Below are 23601 nucleotides of genomic sequence, written 5' to 3'. Positions count from 1 at the left end.
TGACATAAAATTCAAAGTTCAAGAGAATATATCACCATCAATATATTATTACACTTCCATAATGAAATAATATATACATGGAGGCTGCTTCCATAAATTTGAAAGTTCAAGGTGATTTAATGTCAAATTCTATGGTCAATTAGAAGTTAATCTGTATACTTTAAAGTTGTTTTGATTAATATAATTAAAAAATAAGGACATATAAAAGTAGAGAAAGAAAATAAAAGAAGAAAAAGAAGGAAAGGAGAAAAAAAGGAGAAAAAGAAAAAGGAATATAGACAAGCAATAGGGCAAACATGATAGGAGTAGTAGCGTACAGTTCAGCTAACTTGTTGCATTCCCACGTGGTAATTGAACATTTCATTATACTATATATTATATTATATTATAATTAACTAAATTGCACCTAAAATGTTACTGAATCTTGGTCTATTTAAGTGTCCATATATCTAGAAAGGCATGAAATTTCCTGTGTGTTGAGGGAATTACATGTGTTTGCACAGTTTAATTAGAGAGGAAAATATTAATTGATTATAGCAAAGGGGTGAGAGTGGTGGGACCTTAATGTTTCAAGCCTTGATTTTCACATGGATGCTCCCTACTTTTTCTTCCTTTATCAAACATATCTAAGCACTTTTTTTTTCTTTTCTTTTGTAATTTATATAATTGTGCGGACTCTAGAAGATATTATGCTGGTTTTGATTCATGAATACTTTAATTAATTATATTTTATTTATGACTTATAAGTAGGGCAACTTATTAACTAATCATCATGCATGGTGGTAAAACTCAACCACTTACCCCAAAAAAATAAAACTCAACCCAATTCAGTCACTTAGACCAGTAAACTAGTTCCTACCTTATCATAGCAATTATCAAGAGTTTTGGATGGTTCAATCGGGTTGGTTTATTATATTTTTTTTTCTCTCCTTGTTGAGTCTAAAATGACACAGTTTTGAGTTAAAAAGATAGCGATCCATCGGATTTACAGTTTATTAGCTCTATTTTATTTGGCTAGTGTGATTTATACATGAATATTTCACACACACACAGAGTTTGGAGATTAATGATTGTTTTATTTAAATATTAACCTTTTCAGAAAATATCAATACTCTACAAATTTGATATACGCATAGTACCAATATCTTGATTGAAGTAGTTTTACTAATAAAATTTTTAATCGGGACCTTTCCACAATTTTCCCTATTAATTTTCAATGGGTTCGAATTCTACAATTAATGTGAGATTGTTAAAAATTTTGTTTGTAATTAACCTAATTATTTCTTTAAAATATACTACCATCAAGACCCCACACATTTTTTTAATTATTATGAATATGATATACCAGCAGTTTTCTTTTAAACAAAGCCTTTTTTCTTGGTCAACAATACTTGTATGTGTTTATATATGTTGTATGAGGCATTTGCAAATGACCGACTTGAAATTTTATTAAAAAATCGTATAAAGCAAATATACTTATCAATTTTTTAATATTTCATTTTTCAGTCGATCAGTCTATGTAATTTATCTATTTAAAAGTAATATGCAGAAAATCGGATTGAAATGATCAGTTTGATTGGAAAATCAAATTAAAGAACCTACCAATACAATTGGTTCAATTAACCTATATAAGATATTTGTGAAAGAAAAATAATTAACCTATAAGATAGGATTGCCAAACTGCTGACCTTTATTCTATAAACTCTTTCATATACTCCTTCGATCAGGTTTTTAATATAAGATCTTTTTTTAGTATAATTTGTATTATAAAATAAGTTTTATATTTAGAATCGGAAGGAGTATAACAATAAAAATAGAAAACTAAATGTGAATCAATTTGAAAATTCTGAATGCCAAAATGATTAAGAAAATATATGGTTGATCGATTTTGAAAATGTTTTTTGAAGATCAAAAGAAAAGAGAGGGCCAGTGGTACGTTGCTATAATGACACCAACACCTTGATATATAGAGGGGAGACTCTGGCTCAAACCTTATGCACAAATGTGAATGTGTGTTTCCCAATTGTTCATATGATAAAATAAAAAAAATTAAATGATAATAAAGAGTAAGTAAAAGTATTTTTATTTTGTTTGGTAGACATAGCTAAATAGCTTTAATTTGTTGGAAAGAAGGATTTTCATGTTTATATAGGATAGTTTTTTCATTCTCATCCCATCTCCCTTTTTCATTTTATATGCAACGGCAATAATACTTAGCTATTCAATGCTTATATTCACACACCCCATGCTATATATATTACATTATACTCTTTTTTGGTCCTCTTTATACATGTCATATTCTATTGTATTATTATACCTTTTTTGGTTATATTTATAGAACAGACAAAGAATGAAATTGTTTATCCTATTTGTAAGTCACATCATTAATAAGCATTGTCAAGTTGAGGAAGCCGGAAATGTGCCAAGCCAAGCCGATGGAGCTAACCTCATCTTCAACTCAATGAGAGATCCTCCAAATTTTTCCTTTAATTTTTTAAAATGATAAATTAAAATATAAAATTTATAAAGTTATATTATTTATAAATTATAAATAATGCAATAAATTTATTGGGGTTCGGTGCAATTTTTATTTTTTTAATATATTTCTACGTATGTCAGTAGAATTTAAATGTTTTAAAAGGAAAAAAGAAAGTACTAAGCGCACAATCCTCAAAAACTTTACAAGTCATGAAATACATGGAATACCATAACTAATTCATTTCTTAGACTCCATATATAATACATGGAAACCACACTAAATTTTATATTTTAATCTATCTTGTGCATCCGCATAAAAAAAAAAAAAAGGGAAAATCATTTTCGTAGGTATTTATAGTTTTCTTCTTTTTTTTTTTTTTGCTAAGCATAGGGATCCACCTATTGAAGACAATCCTGTTTGAAACACTATCAGACACTAACTGTAATCACCTCTCTTAGTCAGAATTTGAATTTTGATTCGTCACATTGTGAAGGATTAGTTTCTTCTACTAGACCCAATCCCGTTAGTATCTGTATATTTTTCTCTCATAATTAAACACTATAATTTGGTTATATATCAGCATCATTAGCTTTTGTGTAGAGGCTAACAGTACTAACAGAGCAAAGTACAAAGACTAACAGTGCTAACAGAATAAAATTAGAGGTTTTAAGAGAAAAAACACACATGTATCAAATTAAAAATTGAAAAAAAAATATAGGTATGTACAAAGTGGTTTTTTTCCAAAAAAAAATATATTTATCTAGTTGGTTTGTATTACGTTTGAATGTGTTTCTTGGTCATTGTATATATAAGTGTTGTAGTAGTAGTTAGTATGCATACACTATACATTGTTTCCCCCAATAAAAAATTAAAGAGCTTCTTATAAAATAATTATGAACTTCTTGTTGGAATGTCTTCTTCAACTTGACTCCACTCTGTGTCTCAATATATGATCTGGCGTTTTCCTACAGATCAATGTCCCAAACTTTGTTATTAATCTATACAACTATACACATCTATCTATCTATTTATTTATTTACATGTTTCTCTATTGTTGTGAGATACCTACGTACCTACCTTCGTTTCACAATACTAATTAATTCAATCTTCAACATTTTAATATTCTTGGCAAGCGCAGCCAATTAAATTGGGACTATTGGCTTATCCTAACACCCTTCTCGTGCAGCTTTTAAATTTACCATTAATTTTTGTTTGTTTTTAAAAAATAGAGGATAATACTGTCAAATTTTAATTAATTAATTATTCTTACTTGTCTCATAAGAATGTCGAACTCATACGAGACTTCAAAAATATGATATTTTTTTAAATGCATGCGCGTTGGGTTTGGTAAGCAGAGAGGGGGGAAAAGTAATAATTAAAGCAACAAACATAAACATTAAACAATATAATCATTTGCCCCTTTGGTCTTTCCAAAATATAACCTTATCCTTTCTCTCTTAATCCATCTTTCTATCTCTCTGGTCCACCGTAATTTTTTTTTTGGAGAGAAAATTATTATGAGGTTTTGAAAAAATAATATAATTATACTAAAAATCCTAATAACAAGTGAGCAGATCTCATAATCATTTTCTGGATTAAAACTTGTTACTAACTTATTATGAGACATTTCAGTAATTATATATTTTTATTGGAATGAACATTGATTTTCCCAAACTTTAGATGATATACAAATAACTCATTTAACGTTTAAAACTTATAATAAACTTCCCCAAACATTCAAGTCCACACATATTTCCCAATCATTAACTGTATATTTTGTTAGATTTTATTTTTATGTGCATATAATTCCCTCAAATTTTAAGTTGTGTGCGGCTAAATAAAGAACAAAACTAATCGTAGGACAATTATACGCGCACACACAAACGTTAAAAATTTGTGATACTCAAATCTGATTGAAATACCATTAAAATCATCATGTTTTTAGGATACTCGTAACCGAATAAAATTGAGGGAGAGGGCGATATGTATACTAACTGGTCCTAAATATAAGAATTAATTAGTGATGCAATTTGGTCCTAATTATCCTGGTAAAAAAAATTAGTCCTAATTATAGGATTCCAATTTACTTTGTTTCTCATATTTATTTATTTTCTTTAGAGTGGTTCTCATAATGATTGCAGACATTAAATTATTTTTATTCTTATGCACGTAATTAATAAGGGTATTTTAAGGAAGATAACACCTATTTATTACAAATAAATGACTTAACTAATTTTCTTAATATTCACGAATTAATTATCTAGTTTTATGTATTAAAGACATAGTATACGTCTTTCCTTAATGATAGAAGACCCAATTCACTTGTTTGAGAATATTAAAGAAGTTAATAAACTACCTTAAAATTTTTATATTCATCATTTTTCTCTAAACTAATTTTTTACTTTTATAAATTGATATATAATATAATGATATACATAAATACTTTAGAAAGATCATATAACATATATTATTATTTTTTAATCTTCTCAAATTAGTCAATTGAATCTTATATTAAAAATTAAAAGTAGTGCAAGAGTCAGTTATATAGTTATGCAAGATAAGCGCCAGCAGCAGCTGCTTGAGCGACCAATAACGTCTTTCATTTTTTTTTTCCATAAATAATAAAGTCTTTCATTACATCTTAAAAGAATCTCATTTGATCATTGACTGATTAGATATTCTACACAATCTCCTTAATATTTTTAAAATTTGTACCAATAATTCATTATTTTGTTAACAGATTAGAGAATTATTAATGACGTGTTAAGCACTGTTAGGAAAAATACAAGATTATTACAAGAGAGTATTCTATAATTTTAATAGTTTATGAGTTTTTTTTCATGGTATTAAAACCCCACCTGCTTTGAGTCAGACCAGTAAACTAGTTTCCTCACTGGTTGAATTAAGAATTTTAAATCGATTCGTCAGGTTGAATTTAGATATTTCTTTCCATTATTGAGATTAGAGCGACATTATTTTGATTTCTTTTTTTAAAAAAAGTAACCCGTTTATTTGTGCTTTATCAATTCTCTTTGTTAGATTATGTGTAGTTTGTATATGGATATTTTATTCGCTTGTGGATTAATACTTTTTTTTATTTAAATATTACTCTTTTCAGAGTTTTATGTAAATATTATATTTTAATTAAACTATGTTATTCTAAATAACCGGTCCAATTATGGTTTGATCCCAACTTGAATTACTTACTCTTAAACCATTATCTCCACTGGTTCATTCGTGGGTTAGATTTTCAAAACCTTGGTTATTTTGAAATCATTGTTTAATGTTGGTCTTGGATTTGGATGGAGTTGTATATTAAATAATTGTAGGTATGGAGGCAATATATAATTAATTAAGAAAGATGATGAGGTTGGAAATTAAAGGAAGAAACGGGCAAGTACAGTGAATGGAAGAAATTAAAAAAGGGAAGAATTAAAAAAAAAAACAACAACACAAACACGTAATTAATAATATTCCCTTGGGAAAAAGTATTTGAAAATTTGATGAAAAAAGTTGTTGGGTTCAACAATTATCCCCATACTGAAAAATTAAGAAGGGTGTTGGTACGAGGTTGCTTATCCAAGTACCAATTGCAAATAATTAACATGGGGTTGTTTTATTTTTTTGAGTTTTTAATTTCTATGAGTTTGTTAGGCAATGATGCGTTTGTTTCTTATTATTTGTGGCAATGATGCATTTGTTTCTTACTATTTGTTTCTTACTCCAGTTTATGTTCCAATTTACAAAGAATCACCGATTCAAGATAAAATATGGAATTAATTAATATGTGCTACAAAATTATATATATATATATTTTTGGCCAAACTACAAAATTATATATTATTCAAGAGTTATATGGACCATATATAACTGCTTCTTTCTTAGACTCTTCAAAATGTATGCTTATATAGTCTCGTTGACAATAAGAAAAGCCATGGCCATTTTGGATTCTCAATTAAAGCTCAATATTATTCTAAGTAGAGGTTTATGGAACAATACAATTTCTGGTAATATCTGTCTCACACACATGTATAATTAATTTTTTCTTACAAATTATATGTGATTAGTTTTATGAACGATAATTTAGATATATTCTAGTTATGACATATCCAATCTTTATATGGGTCAAATAATTTAATATCAATTGAAATTTTTTTTTTTTTTTTTTGAAAAAAACAATGTTTATAATTCAAGTTGTAGAAGCAATTAGAATATATAGTAAGAGTATAGGCTTATGTTTGGACCACTTATCTAATTTGTCAAAATAGCTTAAGATATTAGGCTTCTTTATTAGGGATTGCCATAAAGCTCGCATATTATTCGTCATTCATTTACTCAAATCTTATGTCAGCTAATTTTAGTTTTTTTTTTTTGGAGCGGCTGAGAGGGTTCTCAGAGTGAAAAGAAGAGCCACAAGAAAGAAGAGGAGAGGATGTGGCTGCAAGAAGGTAGCAACAACAACTACAAGCCTTATTCTACTAGGTGGGGTCAGCTACATGAATCGCACACCATTGTGCTCTATCTACAACTAAATCTTTAGATATGTTGTTAACTAGGAGATCTCGTTCAATGAGGTCATTGAATGTTCTTCTACGTCTTCCTCTGCCTTTTTTTTTTTAGGACATCATAATGTCTTATCTACCTTTCTCACCAGGGCCTCCAATGGGCTTCTCTGCATATGCCTAAACCACCTCAAGCAATGTTCAACCATTTTCTCTTTGATAGGAACCACACCTACTCTTGCTTTGATATTTTCATTTCAAACCTTATCTTTTCTTGTATGACCACATATCCATCTCAACATCCTTATTTCTAATACCCCAACTTCATGCACTTGTTTTTCATGTATCGTCTAACATTCACTACCATATAACATAGTTGGTTTTATAGCAGTCTGATAAAATTTTTCTTTAAACTTCTCGGGTACTTTCTTATTGCAAATAACTCTGGTAGCTTCCATCTACTTTAATCAACCAACTTGTATTCTATGAGAAATGTCTCCATCAATTTCACTATCCTCATATATAATGGATCTTAGATATTTGAACTTTAACACTTGAGGAATGATTTGATCTTTCATTTTCACCTCCAAATCACTATTACCTTACCTGCCTCCAAAATTACAATGCGTATATTCTATTTTGCACCTGCTCAAGCGAAAACCTTTCAACTCCATGGTCCTTTTCATGACTCCAATCTAGAGTTAATCTCTTCTCTTAATTCATTTATGAGGACTATGTCATCCGTAAAAACCATGCATTTAGGGATTTTTTCTTGAATAAGCTCAGTTAGAATGTCTAGAATAATATTAAATAAGTAAGAACTCAAAGAAGATCCTTGATATAGGTCAATCTTAATGGGAAAATCCTTTGTCTCACCCCAGGCATTTTTACACTAGTAGTTATCCCCTCATACATATCTTGTATGGCTTTGATATAAGCAACCTGTACACCTTTTTTTTTCCAAAGCTTTCCAAAGTACTTCTCTTGGCACACGATCATAAGTTTTTTCCAGGTTAAAAAAACATATGCAAATCCCTCTTTTTACTCATGTATCTTTCCATTAACCTCTTTAGTAAATAAATTACATCTGTTGTGGATCTCCTTGGAAAAAATCCAAATTGGTTCTTCGAAATAAAAGTCTCCAACCTCAACCTATGTTCAATCACTTTTTTCCATAACTTCATCGTATGGCTCATAAGTTTTATCCCTCAGTAGCTTGCACAGTTTTGAATATCTCCTTTATTTTTGTGAATAGGAACTAAAGTGCTTTTTCTCTATTTATCCAGTATATTCTTGGAGTGTAAAATTTCATTAAAAAGCTTGGTTAGCCACAATTCACTCTCCTCACCTAAACATTTTAAAACTTCCATAGGAATACCATTAGGTCCAACGGCTTTACCATTATCCATTTTCTTAAGAGCTGCCTTAACGTCTTTGCTGTGAATCCTATGATAAAAAGCTAAATTCTAATAATCTTCGCTAAGTGGCAAGTCCTCCAAGTTCCGAGTCACATATTTGTTTCCCTGGTTAAACAGCTTGTAAAAGTAAACCTCTAATCTATCCTTAATATCTCTATCGATAACTAGAACTTTACCTTCTTCATTCTTTATACACCTCACTTGGTCCAAATCTCTCTTTCTCCTCTCACTTTGTTTCGCAATCTTGTAAATGTTTCTTTTCCCTGCTATTATTCCTAACTACTTATAAAACTCCTCATATGCTTTAGAATTGCTTCACTCATTGCTCTATTTATCTCTTTTTTAGCCAAACAATACTTTTCCCAGTTTTTTGTATTATTGCACAAATGTATTGTTTTAAAACAATCTCTTTTCTATCTAAATTTCTTTTGCACACTCTTATTCCACCACCAAGTCTCTTTATCTCTCTAACCACAACCTTTGGATTCTCCTAAAATTGCTTTAGCAATCATACAAATACTCATAGCCATCTCCTCCCACATAATGTTAGTATTTCCTTGCAACTCCCAGGTCCCTTCCTTTAAAAAGGTCCTTTTGAAAAAACCCCGCTTCTCACCCTTTAACTACCACTACCTGACCCTAGAGTTTACTACTTGATGATACTTTTGTCTAGTACTCTTAAAACACACATCAAGGATAAGTACCCTATGTTAAGCAGTCAACCATCCCCAGGAATCACTTTGCAATTAGTATAAAGTCTTCTGTCTAGATTCTTAACCAAAAAGAAATCAATATGTAATTTTGAGGCTCTACTCTTATACATGATTAAATACTCCTCTCGCTTCTTAAAACAAGTGTTGACAATCTTGAAATTGTATGCAAGAGAAAAATCAAGAATAGATTGTCATCTATTGTTAAGCTCTACAAAACCAAAACCACCATGAGCCCCAGCAAATTGTCAAGCGTCCTTGCCAACATGTCTATTAAGATCCCCACCAATAAAAATCTTTTCTTCAAGTGGTAGGCTTTAAACTAACCCCTCCATGTCTTTCCATAACTTATCTTTAAGATGTGCCTCTACCCTAACCTGAGGTGCATAGGCGCTAATGATAATGATAGTATCCTTTTCAACAATTAATCTTAAATATATTATTCTATCATCAAACTTTTTAACCTCCACCACATTCTTCTATGTTCCATCAACGATGATACCAATACTATTCCTTGTACTCACTTTCCCTATGTACTAAAGTTTCTACCCCCCAAATTCTGTGGAAACTTCTCCAACCCATTTAGTTTCTTGGAGGCACAAGATGTTAATCCTTTAGTCCCTTACAACTCCTACTACCTTCATAGATTTCTTATTCAAAGTCCTAATATTCCAAGTGCCAAATCTAATCTCTCTCTCATGAAGTAACTTCTTTAGCCATCTCCATCCAAAAGAGTGTGGTAGCTCTTGCTCATTTAACACTACATCCACATAATGATGCAACAACTCTAGCTTATTTCTCACTATACTTGAGCCATACAATGCGTTACTTTTGGGCAATAGCCTAACAGTAGCACAATTACTTTGTTAATTCATATTCATAAAATTTGATGAAATTTTATGTTGATTGTCAAGGGCCTAACACAACCATCCTCCTTTATCCAGGCTTGGGACCGACTATATTATATAGGCAGAGTTAAGGTGGCTGCTAGAAGATAAATGGAAAAATAATAATAAGCATCCTCCCTAAAGTATTTTTCTGGGTGCTAGTATTTTGTAGTGCATCCAATATCATGAAGTATTTTTTTTAAATGCATCTAGAATTTTGAAATATTTTTTGGTACATCCAGAACCCTAAAGTATTCACCCAAAAATATTTTTTGGTACATCTAGCACCAATACAAAAAATATTTCAGGATGTTGGGTGCACTTGAGAAAGATACTGGGCATGCCTTGACCCAAAAAAATAAGGGAAGATAATTTTTTATGATAAAAGTTAATACAATTTTTAGTCCCTCAAGTTTGCTTTCATTTTAGTTTTAGTCTCTCAAATTTCAAATTATAAGTTTTGATCTCTTAAGTTTCTTTTTAGGGTTAAGGTCAAAAATACATATGAACTTTTACCAAAAGTTCACCCAACACCATGAACTTTCTTTAGGTTCAAATCTACCTATCAAAGTTTAAAAAGAGGTCAATAATGCCAGCACTGTTAACGTCCGTTTTTTTAGCTATGGGACACATGATTTTTTTAATGAAATTACTAAAATACCCCCATTCAAAAAAAATCAAGGGTAAAAAATACCCATGAAATTCATGGGTAGTTTTGACCCTTAACTTTTTTTCATTAGGGGTATTTTGGTATTTTCATTAAAAAAAAAAAAGTGGGTCCTAATGCTTAAAAAAAGTAAAATTTATACAACTTGAGTAACTAAAACTAAAATGAAAGCAAACTTGTATAAAATTTATGATTTACAACTTGAGTAACTAAAACTAAAATGAAAGCAAATTTAAGATTAACCACATGAGAAATAATGATTGAAATATTATATTATTTTTTATACAAATATTATATTATTATTATTATTATTATTATTATTATTATTATTCTATATATAATTATATGTTTTTTTTATAGGGCCAAGTAGACATGACAACATATCTTGTCTGTAGCCTAAAAATACCCGTTTTTTAGGTGATGGTTAGAACCCCATTTCATTTAGTGATATTGACTAGTGGTCTCACACATGGCCGTGACAACCAAAAAAAAAAAAACCCGTTTTTAGGTGATGGTTAGAACCCCATTTCATTTAGTGATATTGACTAGTGGTCTCACACATGGCCGTGACAACCAAAAAAACAAAATAATAATAATAATAATAATAATAATAATAATAATAGTTTATCATCATATTAGCAAATAAATCATGTTATTTTGGTAGGAAAAAAATAAATGATGATATTTATAAATAGGAAAAATCTAATTGACCCCCAAGCCCCACTTAAAAATGTGAGTTTTTTTTTAAAAAAAAAATTAAAGAACAAGCATAAATAGCATGAGATTATAAATAAGATCGCAGCAGCCATGTTTCATCGTCATCTATTAGGCTGTAAGGTCATTAGATTTTTTTTTTTTTTTAAATTCCTTGAATCCGGACAATATTGATGACGCCTGGTGTGTCCCTAGTCCTACACGCATGGGCCGCATCAAGTCTTCGGGTGTGTTTGGATGAAACCAAACCGTGATTTAGAGAATAGCTTCTGGAGAATAGATTTTGTGAAAAAGTGATTTTGAGAAGTGAGAGTGTTTGGATAGTTATTATCAGAAGCACTTTTTACATGTAGAAATTACCAAAAAGGGTATAAGCTAATATGATAATTATATAAAGGATAGATTTTATGATATATTTTGATTTGAAGAAATAAAATTATCAATGAAATAATTTTTACTAACATAATTAATAATATATAAGATAATATAATTAATACATAATTAATATGTGTATATATATTTATAAAACATAATATTAAATATGTTTATAGAAAAATGATTTTTTTTTTTTTGCTAACAGAAAAATATTAATTTTCTTTAAAAATTTTAAACATGAAATCCCATAACATTTTTTCACGACTACTTTTTATAATAACATACTACATGTATAATAACCTCTGATGTTTAATATAATTAATTAATTAATTAATTGTCACCACATGTATATATATTCATAAAATATAAGAGTAAAAATATTTTTAGAGAAGATGAATTATTTTGTTGCAACCAGAAAATCATGTATTTTTCATGAAGATTATAAACATGAAATGGGATGATATTGTTTGATAAAATAGAATAAACATGTCTTAAAACGATTTATTAATTATTAAAGTAATTAATAATTGGCGTGAGAATATAAGCTATAATATTAATAAAAGAAATATAAATAAAGAAGTGTCATAATAATTAAAATGATGCATCGATACAAAGCATTTGTAATAGGTTTTGTTTTTAACTACATATTGCAATCTATGATAAAAGGAAATAAATAAGACATGACTACTATCTTTGTATTAAATTAACAAGTTTGTCTCTTATGCTGTCACGAACCTGAGCCATGTAAGATGAAGATTGAATTGATGAATGTATATGTGAAAATCCAACCCCATCATCATCTTCTTCTGCATAAGTACCTTCTTCTTCCAATTGAACGAATCTAGGATTAGTAATAGATGTCGTTCTAATAAAATTATGTGTAGACATCATTGCACAAACAATTTTAACTTGTGTTTCATAATCATAGGATGGCATGTTTCGTAAAATTGCAAACTTTTTTTTTTCCAAACTCCGAAAGTTCTTTCAACTGTACTCCTTAAACTTGAATGGAAATAATTAAAGACCTCGTTGTCATTTTCAAACCCAGATGTCCTTCAAAAATCAGGCAGATGGTAACGCTCCCGTCTGTATGGGCCGAGATATCCATTTGGTGTTGGGTATCCAGCATCCACCAAATAATATTTTCCTATATAAAAAATGAAATTATTGTAAATTATGTTTCTATTGTTAGCTAAATATAAATAAAATGTAGGAAATAAAAAAATACCTTCAAGTGGATGGGGAAAGTTCATTGAAGGAGTTGTGAGGGCATGATCAAATATCCGAGTATCATGTGCGCTACCTTCCCATCCAGCCAAGACAAAAGCAAAACACATGTCCCAATCACAAACCGCCATGACATTTTGTGACACTGTTCCTTTTCTAGAGATAAATTTAGTTTGATCAATCAGATCCACAACCAGGAAACCGAGCTACAATTCAAAGAGCATAGTAGAACACTACAGCTAAATCATTCCAAAATCAACGTACGACAGGGAAAATACTAAAGCCAAAACAAATTTTCAACAACGCCACCGTTCTAAAAAAACAACCAACGAATAATAATGACAAATTCAGATTGGAAACCGAGGATTGATGGATCAGACAACCCAACATGACAAATTCAGAGCCGAGGAGATCTCACTAGTGTACAAATTTAGAGCAGCAACGGTGAAAGAAGGGGGAAGAGGTGAGCTGATAAAGTGAAGAGCCGAACTGAGCGAAGATGCCAGCTGATGGCGAAGTGAAGTGAAGAGCGAGGAGGCGAGCAGAGCGAAGAGGCAAGCTGGGTAAAGAGAGGCGAGCAGCAACGATGAAGTGAAGAGCGACGATGAAATTCAGAGCAGCGACGGCGAAGTCAAGAGCGAAGAGGCGAGCTGGGTGAAGAGAGGTGAGCAGCAACGGCGAAGTGAAGAGCGACGGCAAAATTCAGAGCAGCAATGAGAAGAGCGAAGCGGCGAGCAGAGAAAGAGGCGAGCTGAGTGAATGCGCAAGCAGAGCGAAGAGAGAATAACCAATCCAAAAGTGTCGGCCAGTGCTGCAGAAGAAGGGTATTTTGGGTCAATGACCGTTGCCTTCAATTATTTCTGCTAGAAGCAACAAATTCTTGCTTCTGATGAAACCATGGTTTCACCGGTGGAAACCATGGTTTCAACCTAGACCGCGGTTTCACCAAAATGCCTGCCTGTTTGGATGATTTTATGTGCAAACCATGGTTTAACCTTCCAAACCATGGTTTGCTTTGTCATCCAAACAGGGCCGTTCAGCTCTCACCAGCGGGCCAATGCGCAGAGTTTCCCTTTCTCATTACTTGGTTTATTTCTCCTTTTTAAATACAGCCTCTAATCTTTAATGTGAAAACTAATTTAATATTCTATTTAATTTTAAATATATGACCTCAAACAATTTTATCTCTAATATTTATTTATTTTTAAGATAGTTTTTGTATCAGTTATACATGTTAAAGATTTTGTTAAATAATAATTCTAACTAATACACATAATTAATAGGAATATTTTAGAAAAGACAATACATATTTAATATACTCAAATTAGTTATTTGTGATAAATATGTGTTGTTTTTTCTAAAATATCCTTACTAATCAAGTATGTTGGCTAAAACTATAATTATTAGAAGGACTATTTTGGAAAAAATTAAGTAAATATGAGAGACAAAATGAATTGGGGTCTTATATTTAAGACCAATATAAAAGTCAAACAGAGTCTTATATTAAGGATCGGAGGTAGTATTTATTATTTAACTTTTCTTAGTTATTGATCAGATACTAATTAGAGTTAACTTGGTCATGCAACTTCTGTGGGTCCCCCCTTCCTAGCAATAAGCTTCTTCTTTTTTCCTCATGAGAAACAAAATGCGATATGTAAAAGGCCTTAAAGTTTATAAAGGACTAAAACAGAAGGGTTTAAGCTATGTCCTAAAATATAAGAAAATACATAAGGAGAAATTTGCTTATAAGGAAAAACATGAAAATCATGAAGAAGAGCTAAAATTTCCTGCCATGTGATTAATGAATTTCATTTTGATGACCAGCTACAATATCAAAAGAGACAATTCCAACTCAAATAATATGCGAATTTGGGTGATTCTCAGTTTGAAATAATCCAAAATTATGGATCCAAAACAAGGAGGCTCTCAAACCATTGGAAACGAAAATTAATAAAGTGCGACTAGACGAGCTTTGGGGAGTTAATTTTGGCTTATCAAAAACTGAGCTTATAAGAGAGAGGAGGCCATTGATTTCCCTCATAACAGTAAAAGGGTCATCAAGTTTACCGTGGTGTAGAGCAAATTTTTTTTTTTTGTTTGTCTAGATAACTCCCAATAAGTATGAGATACCACATAACAAGTCTGATTAATTAAAATGATGCAATTCTAAAAGAACATCCTTGCCGTGGTTTGTTATTGAAAGTTTAAAAAAAAAATTTGAGAGTTAATAAAAACTGGTTTGACCTTCGAATGATTTCTGGTTATTTTTTTGGGGCAGGGGAATACTGAAAATTTCTATACATGGTCCGCAATGTAAGTTCTAAGATATAAAAGCCTTGTTTGTTTTTTATTTTAAAAATATTTTTTGGCTTCTAGAATCCAAAAAAAAATTGTTTCATAATTTATTTTTATATTGGTGTTTAAAACTCACAGTAATATGTTTTTAAAAACTGAAAAAAAAAAAAGTTTTTTGATTGTTTTTGTTTTTGTTTTATTTTTGTATTTCTTATCTTTTGTTTTGGAAAATTCAGAAAACCTTTTTTTTCCCCTACTCACATGGCAATTGCCATGTATAGTTGCCTGCAAGGACCATTGCTTGCCACGTGCCGCTAGCCATCGCCCACCATGTTTCTTTGTCGGCCACCGCCATCTCACCGCCATCAAGCAATTTAGAAACGAAAATTAGGGAGAATCGGAAAACTCTAAAGTCAATTAAAAAATATTTGTATGTGAACCCATACAAAAGCCTTCTCATATGCTTATTTCGAATATCATAAAATTACTTTCAAAAAATTAATCTAAATGCCTATTTAGTTTCAAAAAATTCCATCACTGATTTTTGTCTCATGATAGAAATTAGGGATGAAAAAATTCCGCCACTAACGAATTTTGAGACAAAAAGTTTTATTTTGAATGTGGTTTTTAAAAATAATTATTCAAATAGAATTTTTTTATTTTCATAACTGGTTCTAAAAATAATTTTATAAAATAGTTCTAAGAAGAAAATTAAAACAGAATCAAACATGCCCAAATTTCCTCACAAGGTCTCATTCAAGGGTTATAAAATTTTAACAAAAAACAGAAGATGTGAAATAAAATAGTAAGAAAAATTAATTCAATTATTTTTATACTTTTGATATTTTCTCTCGGTGCAGTACTAACAGCCATTTCAATAGCAAAGCGCCTAAATCTCAAGATCTAAATTTCAGAATTTAAACTCTATAAATGTTAACAGCTATACAGTATACATGCGATCAAGACTCAATTTTGATTGGCCGATCAGATCAATGAATCAATATTAATTATTTGAGTGATCCAATTAAAAGTTTTGGGAGGATTGAATGGGGTTCGATTTTATTTTATTTTCTTTCTTTGCTAAACCTGAATCATCGTGGTTTGAAGTTAAAATAAGCAGTGGTCCGTCAAATTTTTGCTTGAATAACTTTATATTTTACACAAAAATATTCTATTATTAATAGATTAATGCCTTTCAGGTTATCTATGAATATTTTTGGTGTATTTTAATTAAATTGTATAATTTTAATCATAATTGGGTTGATTCAACTATAACAATTAGAGCTGTAAAAAAAAAAAAAAAAAAGGCCAGCCCTTTAAAGCAAGTATATCTTAAAATTATCTAATTATTAAAACCCGGTCTTTGGATATGCAGGTTCAGGGCTTAAAAAGATTGGCTCTTTTATATTAATTTTTAAAATTTAAATTCTTTTCAATTATTTTAAAATAAAAAATAAAATAAAATAACTTCTAAGATTTTTTATTTAAATTATAAATATTAGTAAAATAAACTGATGGTGTATAAACAAAACATTAAATACTAATAAACTATTATCTAAAATAAATAAAAAATCTAACAAAACACGAAAAACAGAAAAATAAAAACCCAGCAGCTAAAAATTAACAATATCAACATGATTATTATCTTTATCTTCATTTTCATCAGTATCATAAGATCAGCAATATTTGATTGTTCTTTATTAAGCAAGCTCTTCTTCAATGGTAAAAATATTAAGATTTTTGTCTTCATCTCCCTTATCTAAAATAAAACTATGTAGCAGTTATGTGTAAAAATGAGAGCTTGAACATTTGTTAGAATAAGAAAATTTTTACACTTTGTTAAGACATGTAAACCAATGGTAAAGAAAGATTTACTAGCTACTGTAATGATTGGAGTGCTAAGAATATCAGCTATTGTTCTTGAAACAACTGAAAATTGATTTTAATTGTTCTTCCACCAGTCTAAGAAATCTAATTCTTTTCAATTATCTAGCTTGAGTGTTGGTTCTTCTAAATATTTTTCTCATTCAAACTTCTTCATAAAAGACTAATCCACAACTCTATAAATATATTGATAATAACAAAAAATAGACAAGTTTAAAAGGGCTGACCCTTGTCTCTAACTGACTAGCCCTTTTATTTCTAAGCCCTATAGAATTAGTCCTTTTAAACCTAATTTCTCTTTAAGCCACCTAAAATATAAGCTGGTTCTTCACTTAAAAGGATTTAAAGGGCTAGCCCGGTAGGTTTGACCCATTTTGACGGCTCTATTAACAATGCTAAAAACACTAACCCTTGAGCTACTGTTTCAGATGAATAAAAATTGGCCAGAATAGCCCAGTGGGCCTATAGTCCTTTAAATCTTTCAGAAGGCCCAAAATGGGGCCCATTGTCGAATCACATGTGGATTATGTGGCAATCGGAGATAACATGTTCTGATAACGGCATACAGTACAATGTGCATTGATTGCTGAGCATTTCCGAGAAAGCAATGGGAGGAGGAACCATGCATGTTGGTTCTTCTGTGCCTCAGCCCAGAAGCTCCCCAATTGTGATATCATCTTCCTTACCTTCTTCTTCTTCGAATAGTAAGCTTCCTGTTTCAACTGATAATGGCGTACCCGTTAGTAGCCACAGTAGCTCCGCGTGTTGTTGCTTTTGTCACAGTGAAATTGGCCGAAAACTAGAAATTGTACATGGAAAAGAGGAAAATAGTTCGAGTGGGTGTCTCCATAATTATGTGTTTGATGCGGTTCTGTCTCAATCGGAAGTTGAAGACGCGCTTATGGCTCTTCAGAGGTGAGGACTTCATCTTGCTCCTGCTTTTCCTCGCCTATTTTACTGTCGTCCTGTACAATCAATTTGTTTTGGATCGATTTAGGGCATCTTTAGACTATAATTCTTTGTATTACACTTTGTGCATATCTGTTTAATGTGTTTTGGGGTCGGTAAAAAGTTTGGCATTTCCTAGTTACTGGATTCAGAGGGCGTTTCTGAGAATACTGACACAAAAAGATCCTTTATTTTTATGATAGAAAGTGATTCCAATTTTTATTCATTTCAACTTATGACTCTATATGCTCGTACATGGATTTGTTAAATTGGATGTTTATTACTTTTTTGCGCAAATTAGTTACGTGCCATATCAACATAACCATATAAGTCATCTTGAACCTAATCTTTGAAGCTGGGAGTTTGTGAAGTCATTGCTGCAATGTTTTGCTGGTAAATTTTGTCTTCACCTTACTTGTTTTGATGCATAGTAAATCAATCAGTATTTTATTTGGAGGTCAATTACATTTTCTTTTTCCTATTGACTAGAAGTTGTTACCCTTTCCTTTTTCAGGAGATTGTGAAGTCAATAGTGAGCATTTTCTGAGCCATAATTGATATTTATTTGCAGTTTGCAGAAGTTATTTCAGAATGATCACATGACATTAAAATTCACGGTTTTCTAATGTAGACTCTAACATACGTTTTCAATCAGTTTTCTGCAAGCAGTAACATCAAGGGCATTGCAACAGAACTCTGGTACTTATGATTCAAGCATATTGCTTTCTCAAGGATATAAGAGACTGCATGATGCTTACCAGTTGCTGCTATCAGATCCTTCTATTAAGGTGCCTACTTAACTTGTGATAGAAAACTCTTTTTTTTTTTTTTTAGTTCTAGATCAAGTCAAGGCAATTATTGATTTCTGGGTGAAAGTATTAATAGTCTACTAAGTAATGGTAGTCCTAAGAGTTTATCAAAAATCATTGACGACTGTAGAAGACTCATCTGTGATTAAAATCTTCACAAATTCTGCAACAGTCTCTAACTCGAAATTGTTCCCCATTTGATTATACCAGATATCCACAGACACAGTTTTCCCCCCTTGAATGTCATAAATATAAGTGATTCTGCTTGTTAAATTTGATAATCTTATTCTCAGTTTTATTCTACCACTTGCAAAGCTTATCTGACTTTCGCTGTGTTTGTTCAACTTCCCCCTTAATTTAAGCATGTCTCTCAAACTATGACTTGTATGTAGAGACTAGTGACTTCACTGTCATCAGATAAAACAGTTTGGGATGCTGTCGTGAACGTGTTGAATCAGAATCTCCAAAACTTACCTAATTCAGGTGTGTTTTCTGTTTATTCATATGTGTATTTTGTGACATGCAGACGTTTGTCAAATATGGCCGTTACCTGGGGGCATTCTTGTGCATTTCTTCAAACCACAGCCAGTGAACAAAAATTTATAGCAGCCAGTGTTATTCACAAGCCATGAATAATGCTAGTTATTCATCAGACTCTGGGCAATGCACAAGATCAATAATCAAGTTATAAATAAAAATGTTGGCATCTGACAGACACTTTTCTGTGAAACCTGCTTCTAACATGCTTATGTATCTTGCCCTGATTTGTTTCATCTAAGGTCTCAATGTTGTGATGCCACAATCTTTTGATGACTGCATAAGGCTCTTTCTCAAATTTCACATCCTGTAGCTTGCAATGTTTTTTTTGGATAAGCGCAAGTGTCTCCTATTGAAGGCAATGCTTTCAACATATTGTGGGGAACTTAATGCGAGTATCTCTCTTATTGGAAATTTGGAATTTGGTTCACCACATTATGAGAGGCTGACCCCTTCCACCAAATCCTGTTCCCATTGGTCCTATAGCTTGCATTTTACTTCCACTAACTTGACTTATTTTCTCATTGAATTATTTATTTCATGTAGGTGAGGTTAGAAGGCCCCGGATTCCTGACAAACCAGAAGTCAGCATTGACATTTTAAGTTGGATTTTGGAGGTCATAAAGGGAAAAGTTATGGAACTGATAGAAAATTTTCAGTCACTTCTGAATCTTTTGTTTCAATCTTATCAGATAGAAAAAGCTGCATTGAAAGAGCAAGAGCTGGAAGGAAAAGTTAGGTCATCTATGCTTCTCTCTGTAGTCATCATCTTGATTGTAATCTTGGCCAGAGTCCAAAGGTTGTAATGCTGATGTCTGAAAAGTTCAAAGTGATTAAGAGAAAAATGATTGCTGATTTGTGTGTGCTGTGTGGTGAAGTCTTGAAGAAACAGTTCTTGTTGTACAAATAACCGTTTGTAATTATGACATTATCATATTGATAGCCAAGAGGATTTTATTTTGGTGGTCACAGTTTTTCTTCTCCTTTTTTTTTTTTTTTTTTTTTAGTTTCCCACTTGTATCCAGCTCCTTTAGCAATTGACTAATCCGGTTCAACCCCACGAGATCCTAATAAGGGGGCAAAAGTCTCCCAGCAGGGGTTGCTCCATTCCCAGGGCTCAAAACCGAGACCTCTAATTAAGGGGCCAGGAGCATTTGCCACTCCGACCAACACCCGGTTGGTTCCTTTCTTTTAATTTGTGTGTTTGTGGGCCAAGCTTCAAGTGGGATGATTTCTTAATTTTATATGGCTAGACCTGCTTGGTACTTTGTACACCTCATTTTTCATATTTTGCACTCAAAATGTATTTGATTAAATTTTAAAACAAACGAAAATAAGATTGGTTTAACTTGGGTGGAGGGCTTTTGGCCAAAAAAAAAAAAAAGTGTGCAGAGGTCAAAACATACACAGATTGAGCGGGGTAAGAGCTGGAAAAATTCTACCCCGATCCGCTATAGCTGGCCCGCTAACCTTCTTTTTTCTCTTGTTTTAAGAAAAACTTTTTCAAATGTTCATTTTAAAATTTCAAATTGAATTATTAATATTTATAGACTAAATATCTGTATTTTTATGAAGTTATATAATTAAATTAATCCCAAAACTTACAAATATAGGCATGTAATATTCTTACATAATTATACTGTTAATATAAAAATGATATTTTTAATATATTCATGCTTAAAAAAAATGCAAAACAATAATTTTTTATTCTTTAAAATTAAAATAGAAAGGGGCAAAAACTATTTAAAAAAGCATAGGCCATCTACAAGCTAGGCAAATTTGTCTGTTTTTCTGGCAAATGAGGCTGGGCAGACTCAATCAGCCAACTTGTCATTTTTTACCGTTAATTGATACTCTCCATTCCCCAATCTCCATCAAACACTCTCCCCTCCAAATTTTACTTCATTACATTTAAAATATCATGTAAAAAATAAAACACATTAATGATAAAATATTTCATAATTTTGTATTATACTTCAAACCAAACGTCAAAAAATAGTGTGCGCGCGTGAGTGTGTGATGGAAATTGTAGAGTTTAACAATACATGTTGCAAGTGGGTGATGTGAGAATTATTAGTTAGGATTTTCAATATTTGGGGCCTTGGAGCACCTAGACACTGTCTCGTCACATACTACAAAATTTAATTGAGGAAAAATTAATTCACATGTCCTTATAATTTGTCTTAATTTTGAATTAGGTCGCTTTAAGTTTATTGTGTAGTGGGACTGGGAGCTTTCCCCACCTTGGATTCTGAAGTTAACTTGCTCTTAATTTGTCGCTTTGGAGTTATTTCAAAAATTAATCGAATTAATGCAATATAGTGTACAATCCGGGTCGTATTTACTTTGAGGAGCCGAAAATGAAATTAAATCCTAGTAAATAAATGCAAGTAATCTAAATTATAAAAAGGATTTTTGATTTGAGAATTTCTAATTAAACACCATGAATTAAATTGAAATTAAAATACTTTTTTTATGTAAAAAATGATTAAAATGAATGAAGATTAAAGAAATAAAAATGAGACACACAAATAACACTGATAAAAATCAATCCTCCAATTCAACAACGCAGGCAATCATCACTCTAAAAGATGTGTGAGTTAAAAACAATGAATTAAGAATTATAATTAAACTTTTGATCCAACAACCGAGCCACCTCGAGTTACTACAAAATATTTTTCTAAAATCTCAACTTACTAACTGCAACCAGAATAGTAAAATGGGATTAAGAATGCTAAAGACCAATGTTTAATTAGAACTCTTAAATCCAAAATAACAGAATTAAAGCTAACAAGAGACAATATGATCCAAAATTCTAAACCACTTTAGAAAATCACAATATATTAATTCTAAAATCAATACAAATGTCATAACCACAATATTATAATTGAAATCAAAACTATAAACAGTCCAATGTCAAATACTAAGCAATAATTCAGTCACAATAATCTCCAAATATAATCAGATTAAGCAATACAATTATCCCAACAATCAGAAAAACTATCCTAAAACCTAGAAATTGTTAAACAATTATTGAGTAAGAAATTAAAGCAACTAAAACTCCTCTTTATGATCCAAACTCCTGCCATTATCGTTGAATTGGAAGATTATGAAACTCTAGCCTCGGTTTGCCATCAAAAATGCCATAATCAGAGCTCTGTTATGGAAGCTCGACGGTGACGGAACTGATTTCGTTGTCTCACTCCTTCTAGTTCCCTCGGCAACGGCCAGCTCTCTGGCACCTCTCCTCACGCTGGTTCTGTTGACGCCGAGAAGGAGAAGAAGATGATGGATGGTGCCGCCCTCTCCCCTGGTGCCGTCGGCCACACTTCTGGCCCTTCGTTCTGCTTCTTCGCCGTCGAGCTCTCTGCCACCAGGAAGAAGTCGACGATGATGATGGTCTTGAATGGAGGTGGGAGAGGTGATGATGATGGATGGATGATTTCGCTTCTTCCCGGTCGAGCTCTGGACCTCACTCCGTTTCTCCTCTGCTTTTCCGCCGCCTCCAAGCTCGCTCGGCGTGTTCGTGCTTCCGTCTCCGGTCCCTCAATCGAAGATGATGGATTATAGTATATTAGGTTGGGGGGCAAAACGTTGCGTTTTGCTCCCGCTTTTATTATTTTTTTTAATTTATTTTTTCTTTTATTTTTATCTTTTTTTTCATTTTTTTAATTTTCATTTTCATTTTTAAATCTTCTAAAAACCTGCAAACAAAATTCAAAAATAAGGTAGCATTAATTGTCCTAAAAAAAATAATTACTCACAATTAAATCAAAATATGATAATTTTGCCCCTATAAAATAATAATTCAAAATAAAATAAATTAAATCAATTAAGGCAAAAAGGGACCAATTAAGCTGACAAAACTCATATAAAAGATACCAAAATATATAAAAATAATTGAGTTTGTCAGATTCGGAGGAGCCATTTTCAAAGACTGATTATACCAAAGGGAAGGTATTTTAGTTTCCTTTGCCGATTGCTCGAAAATGAAAAAGAGAATTACAATAAGGTCTTAAGAAGAAAATAATTACAAAATAAGTCATAAAAGTTGTTATTTTTTATTCTGAAATTTGCCATTATAGACTGCTTACATTGTTATTGAAATCTTTTGATAATTTTTTATTTATTTGAGACCTCATTATAATT

The 23601-nt window shown here is 31.3% G+C and overlaps 1 protein-coding gene across 1 annotated transcript; it reads left to right on the top strand.

Annotated features, from left to right (window-relative positions):
* Nucleotides 1–17724: 17724 nt before the first annotated feature.
* On the top strand, nucleotides 17725–20423 carry LOC114713015 (uncharacterized). The gene is made up of 4 exons (XM_028897591.1): nucleotides 17725–18073; nucleotides 18762–18894; nucleotides 19308–19398; nucleotides 19999–20423. Exons 1-4 carry the CDS (start codon nucleotides 17766–17768, stop codon nucleotides 20256–20258), a joined length of 792 nt encoding a protein of 263 aa, XP_028753424.1. The 5' UTR covers nucleotides 17725–17765; the 3' UTR covers nucleotides 20259–20423.
* Nucleotides 20424–23601: the final 3178 nt, after the last annotated feature.

This window comes from Neltuma alba, unplaced genomic scaffold (assembly GCF_004799145.2).
Source record: "Neltuma alba isolate B1F8T4 unplaced genomic scaffold, ASM479914v2 tig00011409_pilon, whole genome shotgun sequence".
In the NCBI taxonomy this organism is placed as follows: Eukaryota; Viridiplantae; Streptophyta; class Magnoliopsida; order Fabales; family Fabaceae; genus Neltuma; species Neltuma alba.
The sequence above is the reverse complement of the archived record's forward strand: the minus strand, read 5'-3'. Positions and strand labels throughout refer to the sequence as shown.

Coding starts and splice junctions, on each gene's coding strand:
- LOC114713015 (XM_028897591.1), top strand. CDS start 17,766: ATGGGAGGAGGAACCATGCATGTTGGTTCTTCTGTGCCTCAGCCCAGA. Junction 18,074..18,761: donor GCGCTTATGGCTCTTCAGAG/GTGAGGACTTCA, acceptor GTTTTCAATCAG/TTTTCTGCAAGCAGTAACAT. Junction 19,399..19,998: donor CCAAAACTTACCTAATTCAG/GTGTGTTTTCTG, acceptor TATTTCATGTAG/GTGAGGTTAGAAGGCCCCGG.